Source organism: Miniopterus schreibersii (assembly GCF_964146895.1).
Source record: "Miniopterus schreibersii genome assembly, chromosome: 1".
NCBI classification, from domain to species: Eukaryota; Metazoa; Chordata; class Mammalia; order Chiroptera; family Miniopteridae; genus Miniopterus; species Miniopterus schreibersii.
Window position 1 is genome coordinate 403,722 of NC_138101.1, and position 25,877 is coordinate 429,598.

The 25,877-nt window shown below is 62.5% G+C and overlaps 1 protein-coding gene across 3 annotated transcripts; it reads right to left on the minus strand.

The window, feature by feature from the left end:
• Positions 1 to 3,277: 3,277 nt before the first annotated feature.
• On the minus strand, positions 3,278 to 24,467 carry CTBP1 (C-terminal binding protein 1). 3 transcript variants are annotated; one of them, XM_081147950.1, is made up of 10 exons: positions 24,328 to 24,467; positions 18,024 to 18,219; positions 16,138 to 16,292; positions 9,505 to 9,649; positions 7,571 to 7,777; positions 6,699 to 6,913; positions 5,897 to 6,027; positions 5,084 to 5,211; positions 4,458 to 4,575; positions 3,278 to 4,141 (listed from the first exon to the last, which is right to left on the minus strand). In XM_081147950.1, exons 2-10 carry the CDS (start codon positions 18,028 to 18,030, stop codon positions 3,958 to 3,960), a joined length of 1,290 nt encoding a protein of 429 aa, XP_081004076.1. In that variant the 5' UTR covers positions 18,031 to 18,219; positions 24,328 to 24,467; the 3' UTR covers positions 3,278 to 3,957. The 3 variants fall into 3 exon arrangements, with proteins under 3 accessions (XP_081004076.1, XP_081004075.1, XP_081004077.1); XM_081147949.1 differs by having other exon boundaries at positions 3,278 to 4,144; positions 24,328 to 24,418; XM_081147951.1 differs by lacking the exon at positions 24,328 to 24,467 and adding an exon at positions 24,105 to 24,151.
• Between the last annotated feature and the right edge of the window lie 1,410 nt (positions 24,468 to 25,877).

A 25,877-nucleotide genomic window follows, 5' to 3' on the forward strand; every position in this document is an offset into this window, starting at 1 on the left:
GTCAGATAAACAGCTTCACATATAAGAAAAAGCTAAAAGAATTCATCACCACCAGACCAGCACTACAGGAAATGTGGAAGGGTCTTCTTTAAGAAAAAGAAAAAAGATAAAAATATGAATAAAATGGCAATAAATACATATCTATTAATTTAAAAAACAGAACAAAAATGAACCAAGCAGAACAGAAACAGACTCATAGATACAGAGAACATTTTAATGGTTGCCACATGGGAGGGCAGTTGGGGGCGGGGGGTAGGGATGAGGGGATTGAGTACATATTGGTCATTACAGAATAGTCCTGGGGATGTAAAATCTAGCACAGGGAATATAGTCAATAATATTGTAATAGCTGTGTGATAACTATGGTGTCAGATGGGTACTAGATGGCTACTAGATTTATTCGGGATGGTCACTTAGTAAGTTATATAATGTCTAATCACTGGGGTGTACACCTGAAACTAATATAATAATGTTGGTCAGCTGTAATTGAAAAATAAAAATGATATATATTTTTTTGTTAATCCTCGCCTGAGAATATGTTTTCCATTGATTTTCAGAGAGAGTGAGAGGGGTGAGAGAGACATTGGTTGCCTCCAGCACGGGCCTTGACCAGGCCGGGGATCAAACCTGCAACCCAGGTATGTGCCCTTGACCTGGACTCAAACCTGAGACCCTTTCGTATGCAGGCCAACGCTCCAACCACTGAGCAACACTGGCCAGGGCAAAATAAAATGATTTAAAAATGAGCCCTGGCTGGTGTGGCTCAGTTGGTTGGGCATTGTCCCATGCACCGAAAAGTCACCGGTACAATTCCTGGTCAGGGTATATGCCCCAGTTGTGGGTTCTGTCCCTAGTTAGGGTGCATATGGGAGGCAACCGATTAATCTCTCTCTCTCTTGAAAAATCAATAAAAACATAGTTTAAAAAATAATAAAAATGAAAAAACACACACGCCTGTACACGTTTTTCACTCACTGCACGTCTGCCTATTTGTTGGGAATATACCTAGGAGTGGAAACGCTGGGTTTAGGCTGTCTCGGTTGGGCTCCCTGGGAAATGGTCTCTAAGACGGGTGTTAGTGCAGTCGGTTCACGACAGAGCAACCTCAGCAACACCCTCTGAGGCCCCAAGGGAGCATCACTGGGCAGAGGGGCCTCTGAGCCGGGTCAGACTTTCCAAACTGTCAGAGTCAAGGGGCCAGATCTTTGTACCACAGTATTAGCTCCATGCTGCGTGCTGGCTTCCCCAGGAGTCAGCTCTGCTTGGCTGAGGCCAGTGCCCAGAGAGCACCCATGGGAGCCATCAGTACCCAGCACCTCTAGTGGCTACGGAATGAATGCCTTGGTCCCCAGGAGATGTGGGGTGGACGTGGTCGCGCTGCAGGCTGCGATTTGCAGAGGGCGTTTGCCCGTCTAGCACGTCCTGCAGGGGACTCTGGGCAGCCTTTTTATTTCGAAGGATCTGGAATCAGGGTTAACGTAACCTCACAATGTGAGTTGTAGCCTCTGGAAGTTTGTGTGAAATGAGTCATTTCTTCTTCGAATATCTATTAAGACCCACCACTGAAGCCTTCTGGATTTGGGATTTTCTTTAAGGGAGTGTTTTTTGGGTTGTTTCTTTAAAGCTGTAGAGAGCGGCCGGGCATGGCTCAGCAGTTGAGTGTCGACCTTTGATCCAGGAGATGGCGGTTCGATCCCCGGCCAGGGGTGTGCCGGAGGCAGCCGATCAATAACTCTCATCATTGATGTTTCAACTCCCTCTCTCCTTCTCCTTTTCTCTCTCTGAAATCAATAAAATAAAAAATAAAAGAATTATAAAGCTGTAGAGCCATTCTGACCTTTTACGTTTTGGGTCACCTTGGCATGTGGGGTTAGTTCCTCTAAATTGTCACCTGTTTGCCCTCTCCTGTCCCTCAGTGACCTCGGGGGCTGCAGCGGCAGCCTCTTCAGTCCTGATAGTGGGTATACTTCTTTTCTCCATTTATGTCAGTTTTTTAAATTCACTTTTTCAAAGAACCAGCTGTTCACTTGGCAGACCCTCTCCCGTTTGTTTTCTTGCCAGTTCTACTCTTAGACACTACTTCTGTCCCTCTGTGATTTTACATTTCATTTTGCCATTCCTTTTCTGGTTGCTTCAGACGTATAAATTTATCGTAATTTCAGCCTTTACTCTCTTCTACTTGTCCCTCAGTCTCTCACGTTTCTCCGAGGTTGATCACTTCAGCTATTTTCTGTCATCAGCACTGCCAAGGGGGGACAAGGGAAACAAGTGAGGACAGAGGCCGAGGACTCTCCAGAACCGTGTGAAGACACAAATCCACGGGCTCACGAAGTCCAACGAGTTCTGGGAGTAACTGGAAACAGACCCACCTGCAGCCACCAGCTCCAGCGACAGGACAGACGCAGAGCCCAGGGGTCTGGGAACAGCCACAAGAAGGGACCTCAAAGGGACGTGAGCAGGCCCGAGACTGAGAAGTGACAGAAGGCATGTGTGGAGTGGGGACAAAACAGCTCCTAACCTGGAATTCTGGGCCCAGCCAACAGCTAACCAAGTGTGTGGGCGAAACCAAGACATTTCCCCATAAACTTCCCACAAACTCTTCCCCCAGCAGAACACTGGAAAGACCACTAAAGGATGCGCCCGGAGGCACAGACAAGGGAGCAGAACCCAAGAGGTGACCCCAGGCACCACAGCCATGGCGGGGAGCTGGGAGGGAAACGCCAGGCCCGGAGGGCGCGGGCTGGCCGTGGCCCTGTCTGGTGGATGGATGAGTGAGCACGGCCCAGAGTCAAGGCCATGCCGGTCCACAGGAGGGCAGAGGACAGGAACGGGGTGGGGTGCAGGCCACGCGTGGGAGCTCATGGGCCTCCTGAGGTCATGGGGTACAGGGAGGGGCTCAGAGGGGTCGGGGTGCTCCCACATGCACGGCTCTGCTCGGCACACACGTGGTTTCTGGGGGAGCCGTGGAACCATCTGCCGTGGTTAGCAGAAAACAGCCGAGCTCGCCTTGCGCTGTGCGTCTGTCGTGGAACCGGGGCCTCTGCTCGCCCGGGTCACGGGCAGTCCGAGGGAGCAGCACTGAGCAGGCGGCCGCCGCGCTGGCCCCGGCTGGTGCTCAGACCACTCCGGCTCCCAGGCAGCAGTGGCTCCCCTCCCTCCCTCATCCCACGCGAGCGTGGGGACCACGGCCGCTGCCCGCGTCCCCAGGGCTGCCCGCTCCAGCCCTGAGTCCCACCAGGGTCCCGTGAGAGAAAGCCACTGAAACAGAGGCTGGGTGTGCCGGCTCTTTCTGGGACTTTTATTTCTTTAAAATAATTCATACAAATGGTTACAGTCACAAACATGATTTTAACCAAAATATTGCTAGCCTACCACATCAGCAGGACGGCACCCCCGGCGCCCCGGCCGAGCGCGCCGAGCGCTCCCGCCTCCCCAGCCGCGCGGTGCCGTCATTTGGAACAGGGGGGGTCATGCCAAAATTAGGAAAAACAGCCTGTTTTGTTTTTCTAAATTATTCTAAAAATAAGACAAGCAGGTAGAAAAAACAATGCACTGTGTGGCGTAAAAGAAAAACGGGAAGGATTCGTAGTCCTGAGAAGTTCGCCAGCGGCCCACTGGGCCTGCTCCGCCGGGCAGGGGGCTGAGCGGCCTGGCCGCCTCGGGGCTGGGTGGTGACAGCTAAGCAAACAAATCCTTGGCGACGTTCTAAAGGCTGCACACAGACGGGACATTCGTGATAGAACAACTACTAACTTCTCTTGCTTAACCAGGACGCAGGGAACACGGGCAGCGCGGGCCCTCAGGACGGGACTAGTCAACGTGGGGGAGGCCGGCGCCACCGCGGCCGCCGCCCGGACAGTCTCTGGAGCGCCGCCGCCACCCAAGGGCGCCTCCTCCGCAGGCGCCTGCCCAAGGCCGGGTGCTGGCACCGAGGCTGCAGAGCTCCGCCCCTCCGCGCTACAACTGGTCACTCGGATGGTCTCTATCCGCCTCGGGCTTGACGGTTTGGCCAGGAGAAGGGGCGTGGGGCGGGTGGGACACTGGGGGCAGGCCGTGGGACAGGGACATGGCGCTGGGGACAATGCCTTCAACTGCGGCCGGGATGCCGCTGGGAGCCACGCCCACCACACCTGGGGGGTACCTGCTGGGAAGAGGGAGGACTCGTGAGACCAGTGGCAGGGCAGGGAGCTGCTCCCCAAGGCTGCCTGCTGAGAGGGCCCCGCTCTGGCCTCCCCCCACCATAGCCAGGCCCCTGCTCCCAGGATGGCCTCCACCCAGATGGTCTCCTTTCCACCAGGCCTGAAGGCCACCCCTACTCAGACCTGGACCTTCTGTGTTCTCTGGGGCCCATGGGAGCACAAACATCCAGAGCCCCTGGCTGGGCCTCGGTCCCACCCAGAGTCATCATGGGGACCTCCCATGTCCCCCTGGCCCGCTGTCCCCACCTGCCCACTCACCTGTAGGCGGCCCCATTGAGCTCAGGGTGCACAACAGCTGGGTCCATGCTGGCCCAGTGGGTGGCAGCTGTCAGGTGGTCCTTGTTGACACAGTTCTTCAGGCTGTCGGGAATCCGGCCTGTTGATGCAGGGGACACGGCAAGGACAGCATCCGTGTTAAACAGCTGCCACTGAGGGGACCCCAGGAGTGTGGTGGCTCAGTCGAGAACACAGGGTCCCGCCGGTCTGGCAGAGTCACCCTCACAGCTCGGTGCCCTCAGCTTGCTGGTGCCCCCACCCCATCTGCTAGGCCTGGGGACTTCAGAGAGCAGCAACGGGGCCCAGGCCAGGTTTATGAGTGTCACACAAGCTGAAGCCCCTGGTGCATGACAGCAAACGAGGGTCATAAACAGGACATAAGAGAGGGGCCTGAGCCGCACATGCTGGACCAGAGGAGACCAGGGCCGACCTCCTCAGCCTCGGCCATGACCTCCGCCCAGGGCGGGTCTCTCCTCCCAGCCCAGGGCCAGCCCAGGCCGGACCTGGCTGAGTGAGTGAGAGGTGGGGGTGCCCCCCGCCACATGGTGGGTGCTCACCTCTGAAAGCCTCAGAGGGGCCCTGGGCCTGCTGGCGCCCACCCCGCCCACCTGTGATGGCTCTCCGGATCTCCCGGGCCGCCTCCTCGCGCATCTCGATGGACGCCTGCTCACTATACCAGGCCGCGTGGGGGGTGCAGATCAGGTTGGGGGCATCCTTCAGGGGGCCCTGGCTGAAGCTAGGACAGCACACTGCAGGTCAGTGCCATGCCCAGGCACCCACCCCTCCGTCAGACCCAGTGGGGCCCCAGGATGGTCACCCCTGCCCACGGCTCCTGACAGCAGCGGGAGGGGCCTCACCTGGAGGGAACGCTGCCATGGCCACCCCTGCAGGGGGCCCTGGCCCCGGGAGCTTCCATTCTCAGACCCCAGGCCCTCCTGTCACCACCATTTCCAGGTGGAAGACCCACCAGGGCTGGCCTCCTGCCCCAGACTAGTTTCTCAGCTGTGGGGCCCCTGGACACTACCACATGGGGGCCAACAGCCTTGCATACCTGGCAACCCATCAACATGGTGCCCTGGGCACTGGGCATGAAGCGCATATCTGAGCCCTGCCCCCTCTCCAGCAGGTACAGGGCACTGAGTTGTCCTGGCCCACATGCTGGCCACCTGCCTGTTGAGACTTGGCCAGGCCCTGGGGGAAGGTCCTGGAGCAGGATCATGGGCTGGACAGGGAGCCCAATTACGCCCTGCCCTTGGATGGTCAGCTGCTGGAGGCTGCAGCCTGGACATGCATGTGGGCACTGGGGCCTCACTTCCTGGGTGCTGATGCTGGCTGGTGGGCGGGGCGTGAGCCTGGGTGAGTGAGAGCCCGGCCAGGGAGAGGTGCTGTCTCGGGACCCCCAAAGTGCTGCCAGGAGTCACCTAAAGGGCTCTGACTCGTGCACGTCCAGGGCTGCACCGCGTATCCGCCCCTCCTTCAGGGCCTGGGCCAGCGCCTTCTCATCCACCAGGCCACCCCGGGCTGTGTTCACCAGAAAGGCCCCTTGTCTCATCTGGAAGATACCAAACAACGCCAAGAGCCCGTCAACACATGCCTCCTGCTGTCCCCTGGCTGGAGGAGGGCAGCAGGGATGGCGTACGCAGGCACTTCCCAGCCAGGCCTCCCAGGCTGCAGGCTCTGCCAGGGAAGGCCTCACGGTCCTGGTTCCCCTGGTCTGGCTGAGGGCGCAGGGCCTGTGTGGGCCCCACTCCACCACTGTGGGAAGTGGCCCTGGTTCCAGCTCCTGCGGGACACAGGGCAGCTCAGGAAACATGGGTGAGCGTGTGTGCTGCAAGCCCCATGCCAGCTGCCCAGTGCCAGCACCTCGGCTGTGATGTAAACCTCAACCCTAGGGCAACCCAAAGGCCCTCGGTCACTGTGTCCATCCCATTTGCTGGGAACTTGAAGCTGAGCGGCTCTGCCTTTGCCACAGGCACACGGCCTAGGAGCTTCTGGGGGACAGTCCAAAGCAGTCTGTGCGGTTGGCTTCTGAGCAGGACCAGGAGCTCGGCCATGGGAGGGGAAGGGAGCTGGCCCAGGCCCCAGACACAGCCCTGGGACCAGGGGGGACCTTGGTTGAGGAGAGACAGCCAGCAGAGCCCTCCTGTCTCACCAAGTGTGCCTTGTGCTGGCCAGAGCGGGCACCCCGCCGCCCGGGCCACAACCTCTGACCCCGGGCCCCACCTGCTTGACGGTGAAGTCGTTGATGAGGTGGTGGTTGTGCTCGTTGAGGCCACAGTGCAGGGTCACGCAGTCACTGTGGAACAGCAGGTCCTGCAGGGTGCTCACCCTCTGCAGCCCCAGCGCCCGCTCCGTGCCGTCCGACAGGTAGGGGTCATAGAAGAGCACGTTGAAGCCAAAGGCCTTGGCCCTCAGCGCCACCGCCTGCCCCACGCGACCTATGGGAGACTGGCGTCACCTCGGCCAGGGCCCCTCGCCGCCTAGGCACACACTCAGAGTGGGAGCAGACTCTGGGCTCCAGGGCTTCTGTCCCCTAATACTGAGCGTGGGGCCACCAAGTCAGTAGCCACAGGACCCCCAGCCGGCTGAGCGGGGGCTGGGGGCAGCCTGCAGGAAGCACAGATGGATGCTCAGTGGACACAAGGCACGAGGGGACAGTACTTGGGGTGGGACTGTGGTCAGGCCTGCTCCGTGTGTGTGCTGGACCCTGGACAGCCACCTGCCACTGAGCCAGTGGGTGCATGAAGGAAGGACTGTGTGGCAGGGGGTGGGCACTTTCCTCTACCCATGGCAGCTGTTGGTGACAAGCCCTGATGGGCAAAATGGGAAAGGGACCCCAGGGCCACCCGGCCCTCACCTAAAGGCCATATCCACTCAGTCATCGCCACAGGCGGGGGAGGACAGCAGGGTGGACCATGTGTGTGGGCATGTGCGTGACCTGTAGGCACCTGTGTGACGTCTGTGCGTGTGGCCTGCCTGGTGCTCCTGAGCACATGGAGGCCAGCACAGCCTCTGTGGCCGAGTCCCCTCCACCCCACGCTGTCCCTGGGTTGGAGGTGCCCTCATCACGGAAGGTAAAGGCAGAGCTAACTCACCTAGTCCGATGATGCCCAAAGTTTCCCCACGGATCCTGGCTGCTCCGGAAGCCACCTCCCGGATCTGCTCGACGCTCTGGACCCGCGTGCCCTCCCGCAGCGCCTGGTGCAGCCAGGTGGTCCTGCGGTACAGGTTGAGGATGTGGCACATGGTGGAGTCGGCCGTCTCCTCCACGGACGCCGCCGGCACATTGCAGACAGCGATGCCTGGGGACACAAGACACGCCTGGCGGTCACCACGGCACCCTGCTGCTCCACTGTGAAAGGCCGAGGACATGTCCCCAGGCCACCAGTAGACTACAAGACAAGCGTAGGTACGTGCTCCAGGCCATGTGGAAAAGCTGCTCACAGGCCCACTGGGTAGACAGGGAGGGGACAGGACGACCGGCCACCTGGGCAGATGTCATACCTGGTTCTGCCCTCGCTGGACCATCTGCCCCTCAACCTTCCAGGAAGGGGTCGTGGTCAGGATAGAATCCGGAGCCAGCCCCACAGTCACCCACACCTACAGGTCTGTCTCTATTGTCTTCCTGGGCTCCCCAGGCCAATGGTGGCCCCCATCTTCCCATCCCCCCAAAGCTCCTCATGGCCCTCCTCCCACTCCCCACGCTCCCATACCCCCCATCCTCCCAGCCCCTGCCCGGTCCCCTCAGCAGAGGTCACCCAGCAATAGAGTGACCCTGGAAAGGGAGCCAGCTCAGGCTTCTCCAGGCCGAGCCTTGGTCCCCAGTTCTCTGTGCAGCCCTGGCACACACGGGTTGGCTCCCACCCTGAGCTGACGCTGCCCCTGGGCTCCTGCCCCAAGGAACCTGCGCCCCCCCTTCCTTCTGAGCCCTGGCCCCTTTCACCCTTGTCCCCGACACCTGCATGACTGTCTCTGCAATGAGGAGGAGGCACCTGGTGGCCAGGCTGGGGCCTGGCACACAAACGGCTGCATGAGGACCCAGGAGGGCTGCACCCCGGCTCCCTGTGAAAGGCAGGATGGGGGGGCACAGGGAGACCCAACAGGAACCAAGCTGCCGCCCACTGAGAGGGCAGGACAGGTCCCTGGGACTTCCGCGGCCCCACCTGCCAGGGCCGAGGGGATGACAGCGGGGGGCCCCAGACTGTCCCTGGCTGCAGGACAGAGCCCAGCCTGTGACGTGGTGAAACGGGCAGACTCTGCACAGGCACGAGGCCCCGAGGACGCCCGGCTCGGCCAGTGTCTGGGCCGCAGCCCCACACTGCAGGGCCTTCCTGGAGACACGACCCAGGACGGTGTCCGCAGTGGGCACGAGGGGATCGCATGGCAACAGCGGCCCCAGGACGTGAGGTCAAACCCTCGGCTGCTCTGACCTCGTTCCCCAAGTGCACGGGGGGCCAACGCCAGGCGAGAGACCAGCCACCGCTGCAGCCTGCCCGGGCGTGGCCTCGCCTCCTGGGCTGGGGAGAGGCGGCACAGCACCGAGGAGACAGCAGATGCCTAGCACGGTACAGCTGGCTGTGTAACACTGCTTCAGTGTCACACGTGCGCACATGTACACGTGTATATGTATGTAGTCAGTGTGCACACACTCAAGCACGTCCTAAGTCACAACACACGGCCTCTCCACTGTGCCTGATGGGCAGGGCCGTGTGAAACCCAAGGATGTGCTAGCCGCAGGCTGGAGCTGACGTCCCTTCCTTCCCTGGGCCCCGGGAGTGTGGGAAGCCGAGGCTGGAGTGCCGGCTGCCCACAGCCAGGACACATGCCCGGCCAGGCTGAGGAAGGCTGCCGTGACCGTGGCCTGCAAGGGAACCGTGGGGCCCGACGCTGCGGCCCCAGGGTGCCAGCTCCTGGGTCACCGTCAGCCACGCCAGAGGCAGCGGACTGCAAAGCGGAACCAACTACAAAAGGAACGAGGCAAAGTCGCGCCAGGGACACAGGACGCTGCATGGAGAAGGGGACGTCTTACCTAAGTCCCCGGCTGACTTGATGTCAATGTTGTCGAAGCCACTGCCGATCCGGACGATTATCCGGAGGGCTTTGAACTTCTCCAGGTCCTCGCGGGTCAGCGTGATGGTGTGATACATGAGCGCGCCCACTGCCTCGTTCAGCACCTGCGGGGGGACAGCACCGTCAGTGCCCCAGTGCCCCAGGCCAGCCACCGGGCCCAGCGTGGAGGCGCCTGCTGCCCTGTGGTCCCGACTCCGGCCACCCAAAATGAGAGGCCACATGGAAACACGGCCCCCAAGCCCAGCCCTGGCTGGGGTGGCGAAGGTCCCGCAGCCTCCCGTGTGCGCTGCAGGCTTTCTGGGGTTGGAAGCCCCGACCTGACCTGACCTGGCAACTCAGCTCATCAAGGAAACCAGGGGTCCCTGTCCCCCTACCCCCTGCCACCAGCACAGAAGGGCACAAAGAAAACGCACCAAGGGCAGGTGTGGGCACCAGACGCTAAGTAGCTGGGAAATGCCAGGCGTTGGGAGGACATGCGTCTGGAACCCCAGCCCCACTGTGGAATGGAAGGACCCGGGCCCCTGACAGACTGCTGCCAGGAAGGGCGGGAGGCACGGTGCCATCCAGGGGCGTCGTCACTGGGGGACGGGCTTGTCCTTCCCTGAAGAACACGGCAGTGGCCGTGTAACTGAGGACACCTGCCGCTGAGCGCGGGGCCGATGGACCGTGGCTGCTGTCTGCCCCTCCCCAGAGCCTCCTGTGCTGACCCTGGGTCTCCTGCATGGGAAGGGAGGCCAGCCGTGGGCTGTGCTGACCCTTGGTGCCCAGCACAGGGAGGCCGAGACCCACTGCGCACAGCCCGACGCCGCCCAGGCGCCACGTGTGAGGAAAAAGCAGGGAGAAGCCTGTCCCAGCCAGAGGCCCAGACCTTGGGCCCGTTAGTGAGCACGCGGCGGTTCCCAGGTGTCGGATGCAGTGCTGCCACCTGCCTGCCTCCTCCCCCCAGAGCAACAGCCTCCGCCGCGGCTGGACGTACGGCCAGCCAGAATCATTTTCCCCGCGGTGGCCTAGAGGACGCCGCCCTGGGCGCCACTCTGACGGGGCCAGACGGAGATGGCTGGGTGGCCGGGCAGGGGCCTGGGCCCAGGACCTGCAGGCGCCGGCTGGCCTGGACTCCGAGATGGAGTGGCCCTCCCTCCACTCCTGCGCTGAGGACCCGGGACCCACTCCTGGAGGCAGGGCAGCTGCTGGGTAGCTGTGTGGCCGGGGGGAGGCATTAGGCGGCCGGGCACACAGACCTCTGGTGCCAGGACTGGACTGGGTGTAGGAGGGGGAGGAGCACTGTGTGACCGCAGAGTAGCCGCCAGTGCCCATGAGGGGCAGAGGGGCCTAAACAGGAGGGTGTGGGGAGGTGGACAGAAAGTGAACATGGCTTAGGCAGTGGGCATGGCGAGGGCCACAGGGTGCAGGGGATGGGGGAGGGCTGGGCCGGTGGGACCCCAGGAAGACCGCTCTGGACTCCTGTGCTGTAAGGACTGGTGGGGTAGCCACAGAGCTGGTGAGGAAGGGCCCTGGGGGCGAGTCAACTGGGCAGATCTGTGGGTGTCCACTGTGGGCAGGTACAGCCGGAGAGGTGGACACATCGATCACGCCTGAGGAGCAGCAGCCCCGGCCTCAGAGACGGGTCATGGAGGGAACAGCACCAGAGAGGTCCGGTGCTGGCCTGGGTGGGACACACGTGGGCCCCTCGCTGGGGTGAGCACGTGGAGGCGGCCAGACCGACAGGCCCTGGAAGCACAGCTTGTGCGCGGGCGGCATCTCGTTTCATCCCAAGCACTTACTGGTGGCAGTAAAGCCCCCAGCCTGTGCAGTATCACCCGTGCTCCATCCCAGCAAGGACAGTCCAGGGGGTCACAGGCTCCCACTGTGGGTGCTCAGCTGCCTCCAGTCTGTGCTCCTTTCCTTGATATCCATCCTTAGAAACGCAAACTAGAGGGTGGGCTGCAGCCACCCCAGGGGACTGACTCCAGGCACCTACCATGAAGTGCTGGGCACTGTTTAAAATGGTGAGTGTGAGCCTGGCTGGCATGGCTCAGCGGTTGAGCACTGACCTAGGATCCGAGAGATCACGGTTCGATTCCCGGTCAGGGCACATGCCCGGGTCGCAGGCTCCATCCCCAGTCGGGGGCGTGCAGGAGGCAGCCCATCAGTGACACTCATCATGGATGTTTCCCTCCCTCCCTCCCTCCTTCTCCCTTCCTCTCTCTGAAATCAATAAAGACATTTATAAATAGATAAGTAAAAGTAAAATAAAATGGGGAATGGGATGGATGGTAAACTGGTGTCTATGGTTTTAGCTTTAATTTGCATTTCTGAATGTGACTCGCCCACGTTTCTTGGGAAATTCTTTTTTCCTGTCCTAGTTGTTTCTCTAGCATATCTGTACCAGTGAAGTGCTCAGAATTAGGATTGGGCCAGCCGGGCGTGGCTCAGCGGTTGAGCATCAACCTAGGATCCAGGCAATCGGGGTTCAAGTCCCGGTCAGGGCACATGCCCAGGTTGTGGGCTCGATCCCCAGTCGGGGGCATGCGGGAGGCAGTCGATCAATGACTCTGTCATCATTGATGTTTCTCTCTCTCCCTCTCTCTTCCTCTCTCTGAAATCAGTAAAGACATATTAAAAAAAAAAAAAAATTAGGATTGAGACACTGCTCAAAGCCACTCCCCTGCCCCCACACCCTGTAGCAGGGAGGCCACGCTCAGATGCAGATGAGAGCCCACTGCAGTGTCAGTTCTGTCCAGAGATTCCTGGGCCAGGGCCACCACAGCCACACTGTCTGGCCTCCAGGTCCACTCTCCTTGCAGGCTCCCATATTCCCTTTTGTGGTTGCAAAGTGGCCGCAACACCCCTGGGTATCACATCAACCTCCCAGGGGGAAGTCTGGAGGGAGCCCCAGGACAGTCTGTCCCTGAGGTTGGGGGGGCTGTCAGCCGGCCCAGGAAGTGCCGTCAAAACCATGGTGTGTGTCCACTTCCAAGTGCCCAGCTGCCTCGGGCCACGGCCCCTTGTGTTCCCCAGCATAGGGTCCCTGAGTGCCTGGGGTGGGCGTCACCTGCTTCTTGCAGATGCTGTGTTTGCCTCCTGCCCATTTTCTGCTGGTCTGTCCTTCCTGTGGACCTGGGCATCATCCGACTGTTAGCGTCAGCCCTCCGCCCTGCAGGCCCTCCGTCTCCACCATCTCAAGGCAGCTCCTCTGCAGGTACTATCTCCCTGCCACCCAATCAAACAACCTCTCTCCCACCTGCGCTTCCTGCAGAGCGTACCAGTGCTGTCCCGCTCGCACCCCATGGGCATGGGACCCCTCGGGCGTGACTCCAGGGCTCACCAGTCCTTTGTCCACAGACTGAAAGCCATTTCCCATGTCCCTGGGCCCCCCAGGAAGGGGGCTGTTTCCGGCTCCTGTCCTGTCCACTCAGCACGGAGGCCGCCTGCCCAGCAGCCGCCCCACCACTCACTACAAAGCCCACGCCTGCGTTTCCCCTAGATTTTTATCTCATTTCTGACACCACCCAGCACCTTGCTCCCGGGACTGGACTCTTCACCACTGATCGCCCCGCCCGCACAGGCAAAAGGCCCCTGGGCGCGGGCCGGCTCCAGGCCGGCGGGCTCTCCCGGAGGGGGGACGGCGCCCCCTGCCGGCCCCTGGTGGAAGCACGGTGTCCTGGTTCTCCTTTCCCAGGGTCGCCTCTCAGCCCACAGGGGGCGTCTCTAAGGACCTGCCCCAGAGCGAAGGAAACCTGCCTCTGCCGCAGCACCTGCAGCCCATCTGGTGCAGCCCTGCACTCTCCCAAAGCTCTGCACACCCACCGTGGGCTGGGCTGGCTCTTGTCTCCGTAGGCAACACCCACCGGCACTGGTAAACCTGAACGTGCCACGGTGGAGTGTCCCAGGTTGGTGGCAGGGAAGCTGGAGTCTCCGTTAGCTCTGAGGTTTCCTTCACCGTATTGTGGGGATGACTGCAGTCTCTCCTTCCAAAGCACTGAGATGATGTCGGCTCCCAGCCGGCTGTGACGAGACGGAATCCCCGAGCCAGTGGCACACGAGGCAGGCTGTTTCCCTCCCACGCCAAAGCCTGCAGACGGGGCCCAGGGAGCCATCAGCTCCACAGCCACCAGGGTCCTGGGCTTCTGACTTGTCCCGTGCCAGCCCCAATGCATGGCTCCCTCCTGTTCCAGGTGGCTGCCGAGGATCCAGCCATCACGTCTGGTTTCCAGAAGGAGGGAAGGAGCTTTGCGCACGAAGTCCGCTCTCCTCTCCCTGGCTGGACTTGGTCACTCAGCCACCCCTGGGGGCAAAGCTTGGGGAAGGAAGTGCTTGCCCAGGACCGTGTGTCCACTGGGAAGGGGACACACCTGAGGGGACTTGGGGCACAGAGCTCAGGGGTCTGCGGGCCCCTCCTTCCTTTCCATTTTTCTTCTGGGGTTCTCTGGACTGTGTCTTCCAACTTTCCCACTAAACGTAGTTTCCCCACATTTTTAATTGCTAAGCTCGTCCTGGGGCAGGCTGGTCCATGTCTCGCTGAGCAGTGCTTGCTGCCCAGGCAGGAGTCTTCAGGTCTGAGGACACTGCTCAGCAGTCCCAGCACACCGGCCGGCAGCTGTGCTTCAGGGAGGCCGGGTGGTCGAGGGCAGAGGGGTGCCATCTGTCCTCTGCCGGGGGCGGGGCAGCGGGCTGTCATGCCGAGGGCCCTGTCCCTGCCCTCCCTGGTGGCTGTTCACGCGCTCACGTGGTAGCTCCCTGAGGTGGTTTTGCTAAATTACGATTTTAGAAGAATCCACCTGTTTTGTAGTCAAATTTATCGGGAAAACCTGTTTTAATACTCTCTACGATCTTTAAAAATTTCTACCTGCAGGACTCTTTTCTGTTCCATATACTAACTTTTTAAAGAAGTTTCTTAGTTTGATATAGTTTAAGGTTCACAAGAAATTGCCAAAATTGTAGAAGGTTCCCATGTCCCCTTGCCAGCTCCCTCGGGGACAACCTCGCACACGACCAGGACACTGCACCTCACCCACTGCCCCAGTTTCTGTGCCGCACGTGCGCACGCGCCCAGCTCCGTGTGATTTTACCACCTGTCCCTCAAGCAGCCACCACGGACGCAGGGCAGGGCTGCCAGCAGCACAGACACTGCTGTCAGATCCTCAGTCACGCGAGTCCCCACCACCAGCATCTTGTCACCAGAGAGTGACCGGCATCCACCCACACGACCCTTAGACATCACCCTGCCCCAGCACCGTGGCCTCAGGCCACGCACCCGGTCAGCAGTGGACTGATCAGCAGCTGGTTCCCTTTACTGTGTCCCCCACACGGGGGACGGCGTCCGAGTCTCTCTGGGCCCAGACACCAGGAGCGAGGCTGCTGAGAAGCTCCACACGCAGGCTCTTCTGTGGACGTGAGTGCGTTTCTCTGGGATAAACACCAAACTTGTGACTGTGTGGGCGAGACAGGCATGTGCCCAGCCTTGCAGGAACCACAGGTGTCCTCCAGGACCGCAGTGGGAGGCTCTGTCCACGCGGCACTGTCCTCCCACCTGCATCGTGTCCGTCAGCTCTGGGAACTGTCAGCGGCACCTGGGCGGACGTTGCTTCTGGCCACCCCCTACACCCCCGCAGTTCCAAGACTCTGTGAGAAGCATGTGGACTCCACACCACGGCCCCTCAGGTCCCCCGTCCTGTCTCCATCCTACCCACTGAATTCTCACTTTCAGCTTTGCTCTTTCCAGGTCTCGATCTTCTAAAGTGTTTGCCCGTGTCTGCGGTGCCCCTTCAGTCATGAGTTCCTTGTCAAACGTCACACTTCGCTCTCCTTTGGCCGTGGCTGTCCTGAGGGCCCAGGTTTTTGCTCAGCTTCTGTCTCCTCCATGCCTGGTTACCCTTGATTATGGACAGACACAGCACTACAAACGACTCACAGAAATGACGAGGCCTGGGCCAACAGCGTCCCTCCCGAGAGGATGGCACCATTTGCCGGGACAGGTGGCACAGCGTGGCCGACAACCCAAGTTCAAGGCTCAGTGAGTGCTGGGTTCCAGTTCGTGCTTCTCCAGGGTCTCACCCAGACCAGGGGCAGTCGGCATGGCCCCACCTCGGCAAGGGTGCCAAAGCCGCCTCAGCCCTCAGCTGCCTCTTCCCACACGGCAGGCTGCCCCGTGCAGACTCGGGCCTCTCCAGACCCACTGGCTCTTGAAGGCTGCCGGGTTTCTAAACTGTCCAGCTCCCCTCCCCTGTCTCAGTGGAAAGGCTGCTCTGAAGGACTTAGTCGGCCGAGACTACAAACAGAAAACCAGGTTAATGCACTTCCCATCGTGGGGACCCCGTGACCCCGAGCAGACACAGTGCTGACAGCTGCCACCAGCTGCCACCGCCCACCTGCAGGCTGCTGGGGACCTGGATGCTGCGGCCACTTCCCCAGGCTCCACTTTCTGGGGAAAACTGGTGGTAATGGAGGTGACTCAAGAAGCCGCAGAGTAAATCCTGTCTCCATTCTGGACAGCACCGGGTGCCCTGTTGTCCACTGAACCTGCCAGGTCCTGCCTGGTCGGCAGCTCCGATCCCACCCGCCTTCCCCCACCCAAGCACCGCTGTGCTGTTACCTTCTCGTGGATCTCCTGCGTGGACTGCGCATCACAGAAGGCCACTGTGGCCACGTCCTTCAGGATGGGCATCTCCACCGTGCAGTCCCGGCCATCCAGCAGTGCCACCAGGGGCCGGGGGTGCAGGGGCCCGTTCATGATCGGAGGTCGGACACCTGCAAACGACAGACAGGGCAGCTCAGCCTCCCTAAAGCTGGCCCCAGGACACCCACTGCCCTGCTGCCCCTACCACCCGACACTGCGGACCCGGGGATGAGCGCACTCAACATCCAGTCACTGGACCCCCATCAAATGTAAGTGAAAAACCCGTAGGAAAAGTGAAAGACAGCCCGGTGTTTGCGACAGCTCCTGACGCCACAAGGACACAGGCCAGTGGTGACCGGCACTAGCGCAGGGGGCAGGGCGCAGAGACAGCCTGGGGGGGAAGGGCGGGTCCCTGCAGCCCTGCAGGGTCGACACCGTGTGGCACTGGGACACTCCAAGCTTGGAGGTGCCCCATGTTTCTTCTCTGCCTCAGGCTGCAGCCCAGCTGCCCCAAACCCCGACAGGGACGTCCCCCAGGGCATCACCTCCCTGCTACAGGTGACCAGGCTAGAGAGTGCCGAGGCAGAAAGGGTGAACACAACAATGCAGCAGGACCTCCCTACACGGGACAGTTCAGAAGTACGAAAAACAGCTTCTTCCGGATATGAGGCAGCTACACCTCACTCTGGACCAAGATGGACACGGGTGTCACAGATGCCCCCGCCATGCTGGGCCCCACCCACCCTGTCACCACACGGCCTCGCAGACTCACTGGGGCCCCCCCCACAGGCCAGGGCGCGGGGCAGCTGCCAGGCTCAGGATGCGAAGCCAGAAGCAGGGTGACCATGCTAGACCCCCACTGCCCAAACCGCCTGTCACGGCCACTCCTCCCACTAGTGCGCTGCTGACCGACTGCCTTCGAGAACAGCAAAGATGCGGAGATGCTGAGACCCACAAGCCAGTGGCCCTCAGTGTGGGGTCTGCAAGGCCAGACCGCTGTGCCCAGGCCCGCCCGCCTGCCCGCCCAACAGCAGAGCTACGGAACGGGACCACGCCTGGCCTCCCTGGCTCTACCAGAAGAGCAGCCACCTTTTATCCCAGCATGAATCAGGTTCGTTCCCGTTACTTTTAAGTGACTTGATAAGTGCCTACTTTCATTTCCAGTAAATAAACCAATCGACACAACCACCTGACCAAGCGCATGGTCCTTGGTGGCCGCGGGCACAGGGCAGGTGGCAGAGCCAGAACCTCCTGCCAGGGACCTGACGCAGGCAGGCAAGGGCGCAGGGTGCTGGAAGCCCCAGCTGGGACCCAAGGGGAACCTCTGCCGAAGACCAGGACACCACGACTCAGGAGAAGCAGACGGAAATCCCACCAAGGGGCTACCCTAGCTCAGTGTCAGGGCTCCTCGCCGAGGGCCCTGCCGGGGTGGGTGGGGGTGTTGAAGGGCAGGCGGGGGGGGGGCAACTGCAACTGCGCAGTTGGTGCAGGAACAGGTCTTGGCAGCGAGATCCTAACCCAGCACCGAGTTCACAGCACGACCAGAGCAAATGTGACCTGTGGGCTGGGTAGCCAGCGGGGACTGCGGGCCTCCATCTGGCCCCCAGGACCCACCTCACTGCCGCACACGGGGCCTGACTGAGCACCCACCTCCCTCGACTCCTCTTGGCAGCAGCAAACAAGGGCCACTGGGCTCTATCCAACACCAGGAAACCTCGCTTGGGTGAGGGCAGCCTCACCCCCTAACCCAAGCACGCAGAGTGTGCCAGCCTCGGACGGCGCCAGAGGACTCTCCCAGGTGCAGCGCCTCCTGGTGGTGGCGGGGGAAGGGTTCACTGCCGGCACTCCTGCCCCCTACCAACCTGACATTGCCTAAAATGGGCTCAGCTTCCACGACCATGAATTCGACTTTTCAACGCGTTCTATCTTCAGAATCCCCAGGCAGAACCGCGTCCTGTCACTGGATGCTCATCCCACGTCTGTAATTGTCTCGAACCAAAGCTCCTAGGCTCTCGATCCACAGCAGCCACTGAAGCCTGCACCGGGCTCAAAGTCTGACTAAAAATTAAACACAAGAGACACGTTAAAATGCCATCGAGGGTTAACCAGAACTCAGACTCCAGCACGTCCACGAGGGCAGAGCTTCTCACGTGACCCCATGCCCACAGCGGCAAGGCTGGGGCTGGCCCGGAACCTGGGGCCCTGCCCTGGCGTGGGAGTGACCGCAGGGACATGGCCAGGACAGAGACACAGCGAGATGCCTGCCCTACAGTCCAGCACCAACATCCCGTCCCCTCCATGTCCTCGGGACCCCAAGGGCTCTGTCCCCACCCAGACGCCCCCAGTGTCCACGAGCCAGAGAAGGCACCGGGAGCAGGTCTGCAGCCCATTCTGGAAGCTTCTAGCTCTGTGACTTCCTGCAAGGCCACCCTGGAGGGGCTGCAGGTGCAGACCTGACAGGGACGCCAGTTTCCTGCTTCCCACAGGCGAGCCCAGGGAAGCCTTCCCAGGACCAGCACTCGACGCAGGCACAGCTCCCCCAGTGCTGCGCAGCTCTTCCCAAGGGCAGGACAGGGACAGCAGCCAGGGCCGGAACAGGCTCTCCATGGGGCAGGCGGGCCCAGGGCGGGCAGGGGCTTTCCCAGCTGGCCAGGAAGGGGCATGCCACACCCTGCCCAGGTCAGAGGCACCTGTCCCCCGCCACACCCACTCCGCATGGACAGCGGCTCCAATGTGAAGGACTCATCACAGGAGGGACCCGCCTCCTGAGCTCTGGACAGACTCACAGCCACCTGGCCCTCAACTCTGTGAAGTGCGCATTCCAAAAACACAGAACACGGGACACTGAACGTTTGGGACATTGAACGTTTTCCGTTGCAAATGACGGACCTCCTTTAACTGCATTTCACAAAGTGTTCAGTGAGCCACAGCACAGCAGCTATCACCCCACAAACCAGGACACGAACGCCCGGGGACTGCTTTGGGACAGGGCAATAGACCAAAGAGCCCTCGGGGGCCCTCAGGGAGAGTCCTCAGGCCCCTGACCAGCGGTCAGCAGGTGGCGGTGGGTCAGGATGGGACAACAAGGCAGCTTCACCCTCCACTGGATCTCCACAGGAGGAGCCCGGGGACAGCGTGGGGGGGTGGGGGTGGGCAGGGGCCTGGGGCAGCGCACCGTCCCCCAGGACACACGACACAGGCCGCCTGACGCAGCCGCCCAAGGACACAGGCCACCGGAGGATGCCAGGTGCCCCAAGGACACCTGCCTCAGGTCAGCTGATGGTCAACAGCAGTTGAACCAGCCCCCAGGTCTCAGCTCGCCCAGCAGGGCTTCCTCTGGGCCCCTAGGCCTAAGCGTCCCAGCAGCAAACTCGAACGCTGGGGGTGGGTGGGTGGGCACAGGCCTGCGCTGAGTTCCCTCCTGTGATGTGACTTCCATAGACCCCAAAGACCTGCAGCCCAAGTCGAACTAATTCCTTCACTTCTCGTTCCCGAGATTCCCAGAGTTGCCACTAGCCTATTCCAAAAGGCAGCGCCCCCTCCCGGGGTCACCTTGGCTGTCACCAGTGAGTAGCGTCCTACACATGGGCTACACGCCCGATGGCCAGGATGGGGCCCTGCCCTCGTGGGGCCCAGGACTCAGCCCCACGCATGACAGCTGGCACTGTGCACAGGTCCCATGTCCTCTCAGCCCTGGGAGGTGAACCAGGCCCCTTGGGAGCTCGGGCATCGCGCCCTGTGGTCTCCTGTGCCCATCAATTTTTCTGTGAAAACAATTTCAAAAGGAAGCTCTGCTCCGTCAACAGCTGGCCAATGGTTCCAGACCCAGGAGTGGCTCTGAGGCCCTGTGTGTCCCCTTCATTAGGTGGCTGGGATGGCCCCAGCCCCCCTGGTGACCCTGGTTCAGGAGTCCACATTGGGGAGTAGGTGGCCAGTTCCCCAGGACACCTTCCAGGGCAGTGACTCGGTCCCCTCAGCAACAGGGGCCAGCGGGGAGCATGAATGGGTCACCTCACTCACATTGCATTAGGGTGCCCAGGGCTTTTAGGTGTGAGGCCAACCTGGTCAGGCCGACCCATCCAGTCTCCCACCAACTCACAGCAAAGCTGAACTACCCTCACCCACACTCCCACTGCACAGATGGACTGGGTGGGAGGGGGGCTGTCAGAGTGCCTTCACCCGCCCTGGGCTGCACCTGCCTGTGGGCTGCACCTGCTGAGGCTACATCTGCCCAGGCTGAACCTGGGGAGGGGGACTGCACCTGCCAGGCTGCACCTGCACTCTCAGTACTTGAAACTCCCAGGCTCCCAGCCTCACCTCCTTCCAGTCCCCAGTGTTCACCTCTGTCGGCACTCCCAGGACAGGGGTGTCTGTGTGCACCCACCTCTGCACCTGGCAGGCGTCCCACACACGGGGCTCTGGCGTTCAGAAAGCACGTGGGGAGTGAATTCTCACAACCACCCTGACACGCACCTGCTGACCCCCATCACATGGCCAGATCTGGTCCTCCAGGGACTTGTGACACCATCCACACACCTGCATCCAGTGACTCAGCCAGGTGACAGAGCTGCAGGCATGTGCCAGGCGTCCCACACAGAACTCCAGGACGGGCAGGTGACATGCTTGTGCCCTGTGCTCACCACGCGGCACCCATGAGCTGGCCCGACCAGGACAAGAGGCACGGCAGGGTCTTTAATTGTGATGCCAGCACCACACTAGTAGGACACCAACAAGGGGCCTGTGCAGGGGACACGCCGCCCACCATCTCCCTCATTTCCCAGCAAGTCTGAAAATGGCCTGAAGTCATTTATTTTAAAGGAAATGGAGGAAGAGGAAGGAATGCAGGAGGATGACCAGGACAGCTCTGGCCAGTGTGGGTGTCACACAGCTGTCTCAGGTGGGGCCTGAGGCTGCAGCTGGCACACTCTGGGGTTACAGGAGGCGCTGAGCCCCCAGACCAATCGCAGCAGGTCCGTCGCTCCTTGCAGTTCACCCAGAACTCAGCCCCGAACGTCCTGCTTCTTCCCCAGCCTCAGTAACCGCAACCCCCCAGACCCTGGAAGTGAGAACTTCATGCTCATGGAAAAAACACTGGGGCAGCAACTGCCCCCCCCCAACATGTTATAGCTGCTGCAGGGACACACCACAGGATTCTCAAGTCAGACTCAGAAAAACCTTGTGGTTAAGGGCCAGCCAGCCAGAGTCACAACCTCTGCCACAGACAGTGCCTAACAAATCACCGTGGACACCGAGCCGACCTACAACAGGCCACAGTCCACACCTGGGGGTCCGGAGGGCTCCCCTCGGGCTGCAGCACTGGCCCCCGCCCCCCACCAGCCAGACCAGCTGGGATTTCTTCCAAACCACCCCAGGTTCCAGTCCCACCAGGTCATCACCCTTCTCCACCGAGTAGATGGCAATGCCAGGGCCACCCAAGGCTTTGAGCCACGTGTCTTCACAGAGTGAGGGCCAGGACCCGGCCCAGCAAGGGTCCTCCATGCCACCAGGAGAGGGAAACTGGGTCCTCTAGGAGAGCTGTCCCAGGATAAAAGCCTCACAGCGCCATGCCTTTGACCACCATGACCACAGCACCAGCTACCGACCAAATGCATCAGAGCACCAACAAGCAGATGGCATCGCTGGTGGGCATCGCCCCGACGCTGCTCACACAGGAAACTCAGCAGGTGAAAAGCCATCAGCAGAGAAGTCCCATCAAGGGCCCAATGCTCTGGATGCAGCCAGCTGGCCCCCAAAAAAGGCCCCAACAAGCATCACCGGCCAATGGGCTGGTGGGGAGCTGAGGCAGACCCACCTCTGAACCCTCTCCTGCTGGTCTGTGGCTGGGGTTGCTCAGGGAGACATCTGGGGACACTTACTACATGACAGGGTCTCTGGGATGCCACCACGCAGGGGGGATGGGCTGCAGTTCCCCTCAGGGGCCCAGATGCCCAGCTCCCTGCTGTGTATTTCTATACAAATGAAGGTGCTACCCTGAAGAGAAGGGTGGGGTAGTCCTGGGGAAGAGAGAGAAGGCGCACTGTCCAGGCCGTTGGCCCTCAGGAGGAGCCCGACCCTAGCCCTAGGGGTGGGAGCGGGTGAGGGCTGGTTCAGCACACCAGAACAAAAGCCATCCTGTTCCCCTCTCCATGGCGGTGCCCACTCCCCCAAGAGAAGGGTGAGCCTGCCGAAACCCTAACGAATCACAGAGGTCATCGCTGTGAAGGGGTCTGGCTCCTGGCCGGTTCCGGCTGCTCCAGGAACTGCCAGCTTAAAGGCCAGTTCTCAGGCACCCTGGTTTCTCAGCAGGCAGGCAGAGGGCAGGGCCGGGCACCCCGCCAAAGAAAGCTCCAGCCTCCACCTGCTGGCTCAGGTGTGGCGGTGGCCCCTCCCTCCCAAGGGCCAGAGCCCCATCCACAGCCTCCAAGGGCACGGGGAAGGGCAGTGGAGAGGGAGCCGCAGACCCTGCCGGCGGAGGGGGCCTCCCTGCCCCACCCTCCACGCCCCTCCCTGGAGGAGGCCCCAGCCCGGGCGCTGGGCGCCGCCAAGGGCTACAGAGGGTGCAAGATGGCCACTGACAGCCGGGCGGAGAGCAGGCTGCCTCAGGCCCCCCGCCCAGGGGCGTCCCACCCGGCCCCAGGCTCAGGTCCCCAGTGTGGCCTCCTAGAGCCCTTGCGTCTGATGCAGACACGAGGGGAAGGCGCCTGGTGGCAAACAGGACCGGGCCCAGCGCTCTGAATTATTAAGGTGGAAAGAGGCCGCTCCGGGAAGGGGCTGCGGCCGGCGGCCTGCTGAGTTCCGTGGGCAGGGCGGGCGGCCGCAGGGCTGCAGGGCTGCGCCCCAGCTGGACACTGTAATTTTATGCATTTTCAGATGTGGACAAAACACCCCCCCCTGGCAGCACAGTCGGCTCTGGAACAGCCCCTGCGGCCCACAGGCCCGCGGCCCAGCGCGGTCACCCTCCCCCTGAGCCGGTGCTCGCCCTTCATCTCGTCTGTGCCACTCAAGTGAGCGACATGCCCAGGCCACCGACGCCCGGGCGCAGCCACGACGGGAAGCGAGGGGCACGGCCGGGCGCTGAGGGCTGCGACCCCGGCCAGGCCCTGGTCCGGGATCTCCCCGGGGACCGGACACCCGAGATCTGAGGGCAGGACGCCCGAGGGCTGGGCAGAGGGGACATGGGGGTCTGGGAACCTCAGGTCCAGGCGTCGGGACAACCAGGTCTGGGGAGGGACACCCGGGATCTGAGGTCTGGGGGAGGGACACCCGGGGTCTGAGGTCTGGGGAGGGACACCCGGGGTCTGAGGTCTGGGGAGGGACACCCGGGATCGGAGGTCTGGGGGAGGGGACACCCGGGATCGGAGGCCTGGGGGAGGGGACACCGGGGATCGGAGGCCTGGGGGAGGGGACACCCGGGATCGGAGGCCTGGGGGAGGGGACACCCGGGATCGGAGGTCTGGGGGAGGGACACCCGGGGTCTGAGGTCTGGGGAGGGACACCCGGGATCGGAGGCCTGGGGGGGGGGACACCCGGGACCTGAGGCCTGGGGGAGGGGACACCCGGGATCGGAGGCCTGGGGGAGGGGACACCCGGGATCGGAGGCCTGGGGGAGGGGACACCCGGGATCTGAGGTCTGGGGAGGGGACACCCGGGATCGGAGGCCTGGGGGAGGGGACACCCGGGGTCTGAGGTCTGGGGGAGGGGACACCCGGGGTCTGAGGTCTGGGGGAGGGGACACCCGGGATCGGAGGTCTGGGGAGGGGCACCCGAGATCTGAGGTCGGGGGGGGCCGGACAACCGAGGCCTGGGAAGCCGGGCACCGCGGGTCTGGGAGAGGCAGGGCCGGGGCACCTGACAGGCCCGGGGCTAGGGGCGCGGGGCCCGGATGCCCGCGGCGGGCGGCGCGCCGGGTCCGAGGGGCCAGGGCCCGCGCCCCTTTGTGTCACCTGCGCGGGCGGCGGGCGTGAGGGCGGCGCCGGCGCACGCGCACTCGCGCGCAGCCGCCCGCGCCCGGGCCCCGCGCTCCCCGCCCGGCCCCGCCCCGGCCCCGCCCCCAGGCCGGCGGCGCGCGGACGCCGGCGCGCACGCGCACTCGCACACAAAGCGGCGGCCCCGCCCGCCGCCCGCCGCCCCGCCCCCGCGGCCGGAAATGCGCGCGCGCGGCCTTACCGAGCGGCAGGCCCTTGTTGAGCAAGTGCGAGCTGCCCATTGAACGGCGCGGCGGCCGCGGGCCCCGACGAGTCCGGCGCGCTCCGCCGCGAGCCCGGCGCCTGGGGCGGCCGGGGCGCCGTCCGCTGCTCCGCCCGCTCGCCTGCGCCGGGCGCCGCCGTGCCGAGCCGCGCCGCGCCGCGCCAGCAGCCGCTCCACCGGGCGGGCGGGGACAGGCGCGCGCGCGCGCGGGCGGGGCTTCCGGCCCAGCGGCCTCCTGTTTCCCGGCGCGGGCGCCGCGCAGCACCACGCGGGCGGCTGCAGAAGGCGCCCGCGCGCCCCGCCCGGCCCAGGCTGCCCACGTCGGCGGCGGCCCCGCGGCGGCCGGGTCCGCGCGCTCCCCGTCCGCTCGCGCCGCACCTGCCGCCCCGCACGCCTCGCCTCCGCGCCCCGCACGCGCTCGCCGCCCGAGCGGCGGCCTGGACGGGCCCCGGGCGAGCTGCCCTCGCGCGCTGCGCGCGGCGCTGGACACCAGCCCCCAGCCCGGCGCAGGGGTCCCGGGCTGGCCCGGGGGGGCCGGGACTGGCTGCAGCGGGCTCCCCGCCCCAGCCCGAGAGGGTGGAGCGGCCGGTGCTTAGTTCAGATGTCCAGGAGGGACCTGGCCCCAGGCGAGGTGCCCGGTGATGGGACGCACCGGGCCAGCCCCGGGGACCCTTGCGCCCGGACGGGGCGCACGCGGAGCTGTGGGGCAGGTCCGCGGCCCAGGCGGGCAGTCCTGAAGTCCTGTCTGCTGTCCGCTGGTCTTTGTAACCTGTAGGTCAGCGAGAGCGTGGGGGGGCCCTGGGGGCGGCGGGGCACAGGGCGTCTGACCTTCCCGCGGCGCTCACCGATGAGAACACCGCCCAGGTTGGATTAATCAGAACATTCGGGTCGCGAGAAAACGGGATGTGCGTGAGCATGAGGCAGACCTCTTGGAGAACCTTCCTAAAGACAGACGCAGAAGGAGCCTGGAGGGAAAGGTTAAAATCCCAGAGCAAGGCGCATGTCTCAGCACATCCATCTTCTCGGGGCAGGTTACTCACCGAACTTTGTGCGGGACCAGAACCCCTGACCTGCTGGGACCAGCTCCTCTCTTGTCCTGCCCCAGCACCTGCAGGGCTGAGGCCCAGGGTGCCCCCCCTTACGTGCTTTTGCCACCTCACAGCCACACCGTTTTGTCCCTGTGAGTGGCCCTAGAATGTAAGTCAGATTCTGTCATCCCCGCTCAAAACCTAACAGGCCTCCCATCACGAAATCAGGGCCCTCCCCGGGCAACCCCTCTCCCCTGGGCCTCCTGGTCACTCTCCAGCCACGTGGCTCTCCTTCCCACCTGTCAGGTGTGCTGGTGTGCCAGGTGTGTGCTGAGGTGCCAGGTGGGTGCAGGTGTCCCTTGGTTTGACCCAGTGTGGCTGAGAGCAGAAAGTGGCCAGGTGTTCCATTTGCCGGGTGTAGAGCCTGGGGAAAAGCAGAATTCGAAGGACAGTGACTGAGGGTTCCACCTGATGGAAGGCGTGAGGCCTCACGTTCAGGAA

What these genes read in the sequence shown, in the direction of transcription:
- CTBP1 (XM_081147949.1), bottom strand. An exon ending in TTTGGGCATCATCGGACTAG is followed by an intron (nt 6,914 to 7,570) that starts GTGAGTTAGCTC and finishes AGTCTCCCATAG; the next exon opens with GTCGCGTGGGGCAGGCGGTG. An exon ending in ACGACTTCACCGTCAAGCAG is followed by an intron (nt 6,028 to 6,698) that starts GTGGGGCCCGGG and finishes GGTATCTTCCAG; the next exon opens with ATGAGACAAGGGGCCTTTCT.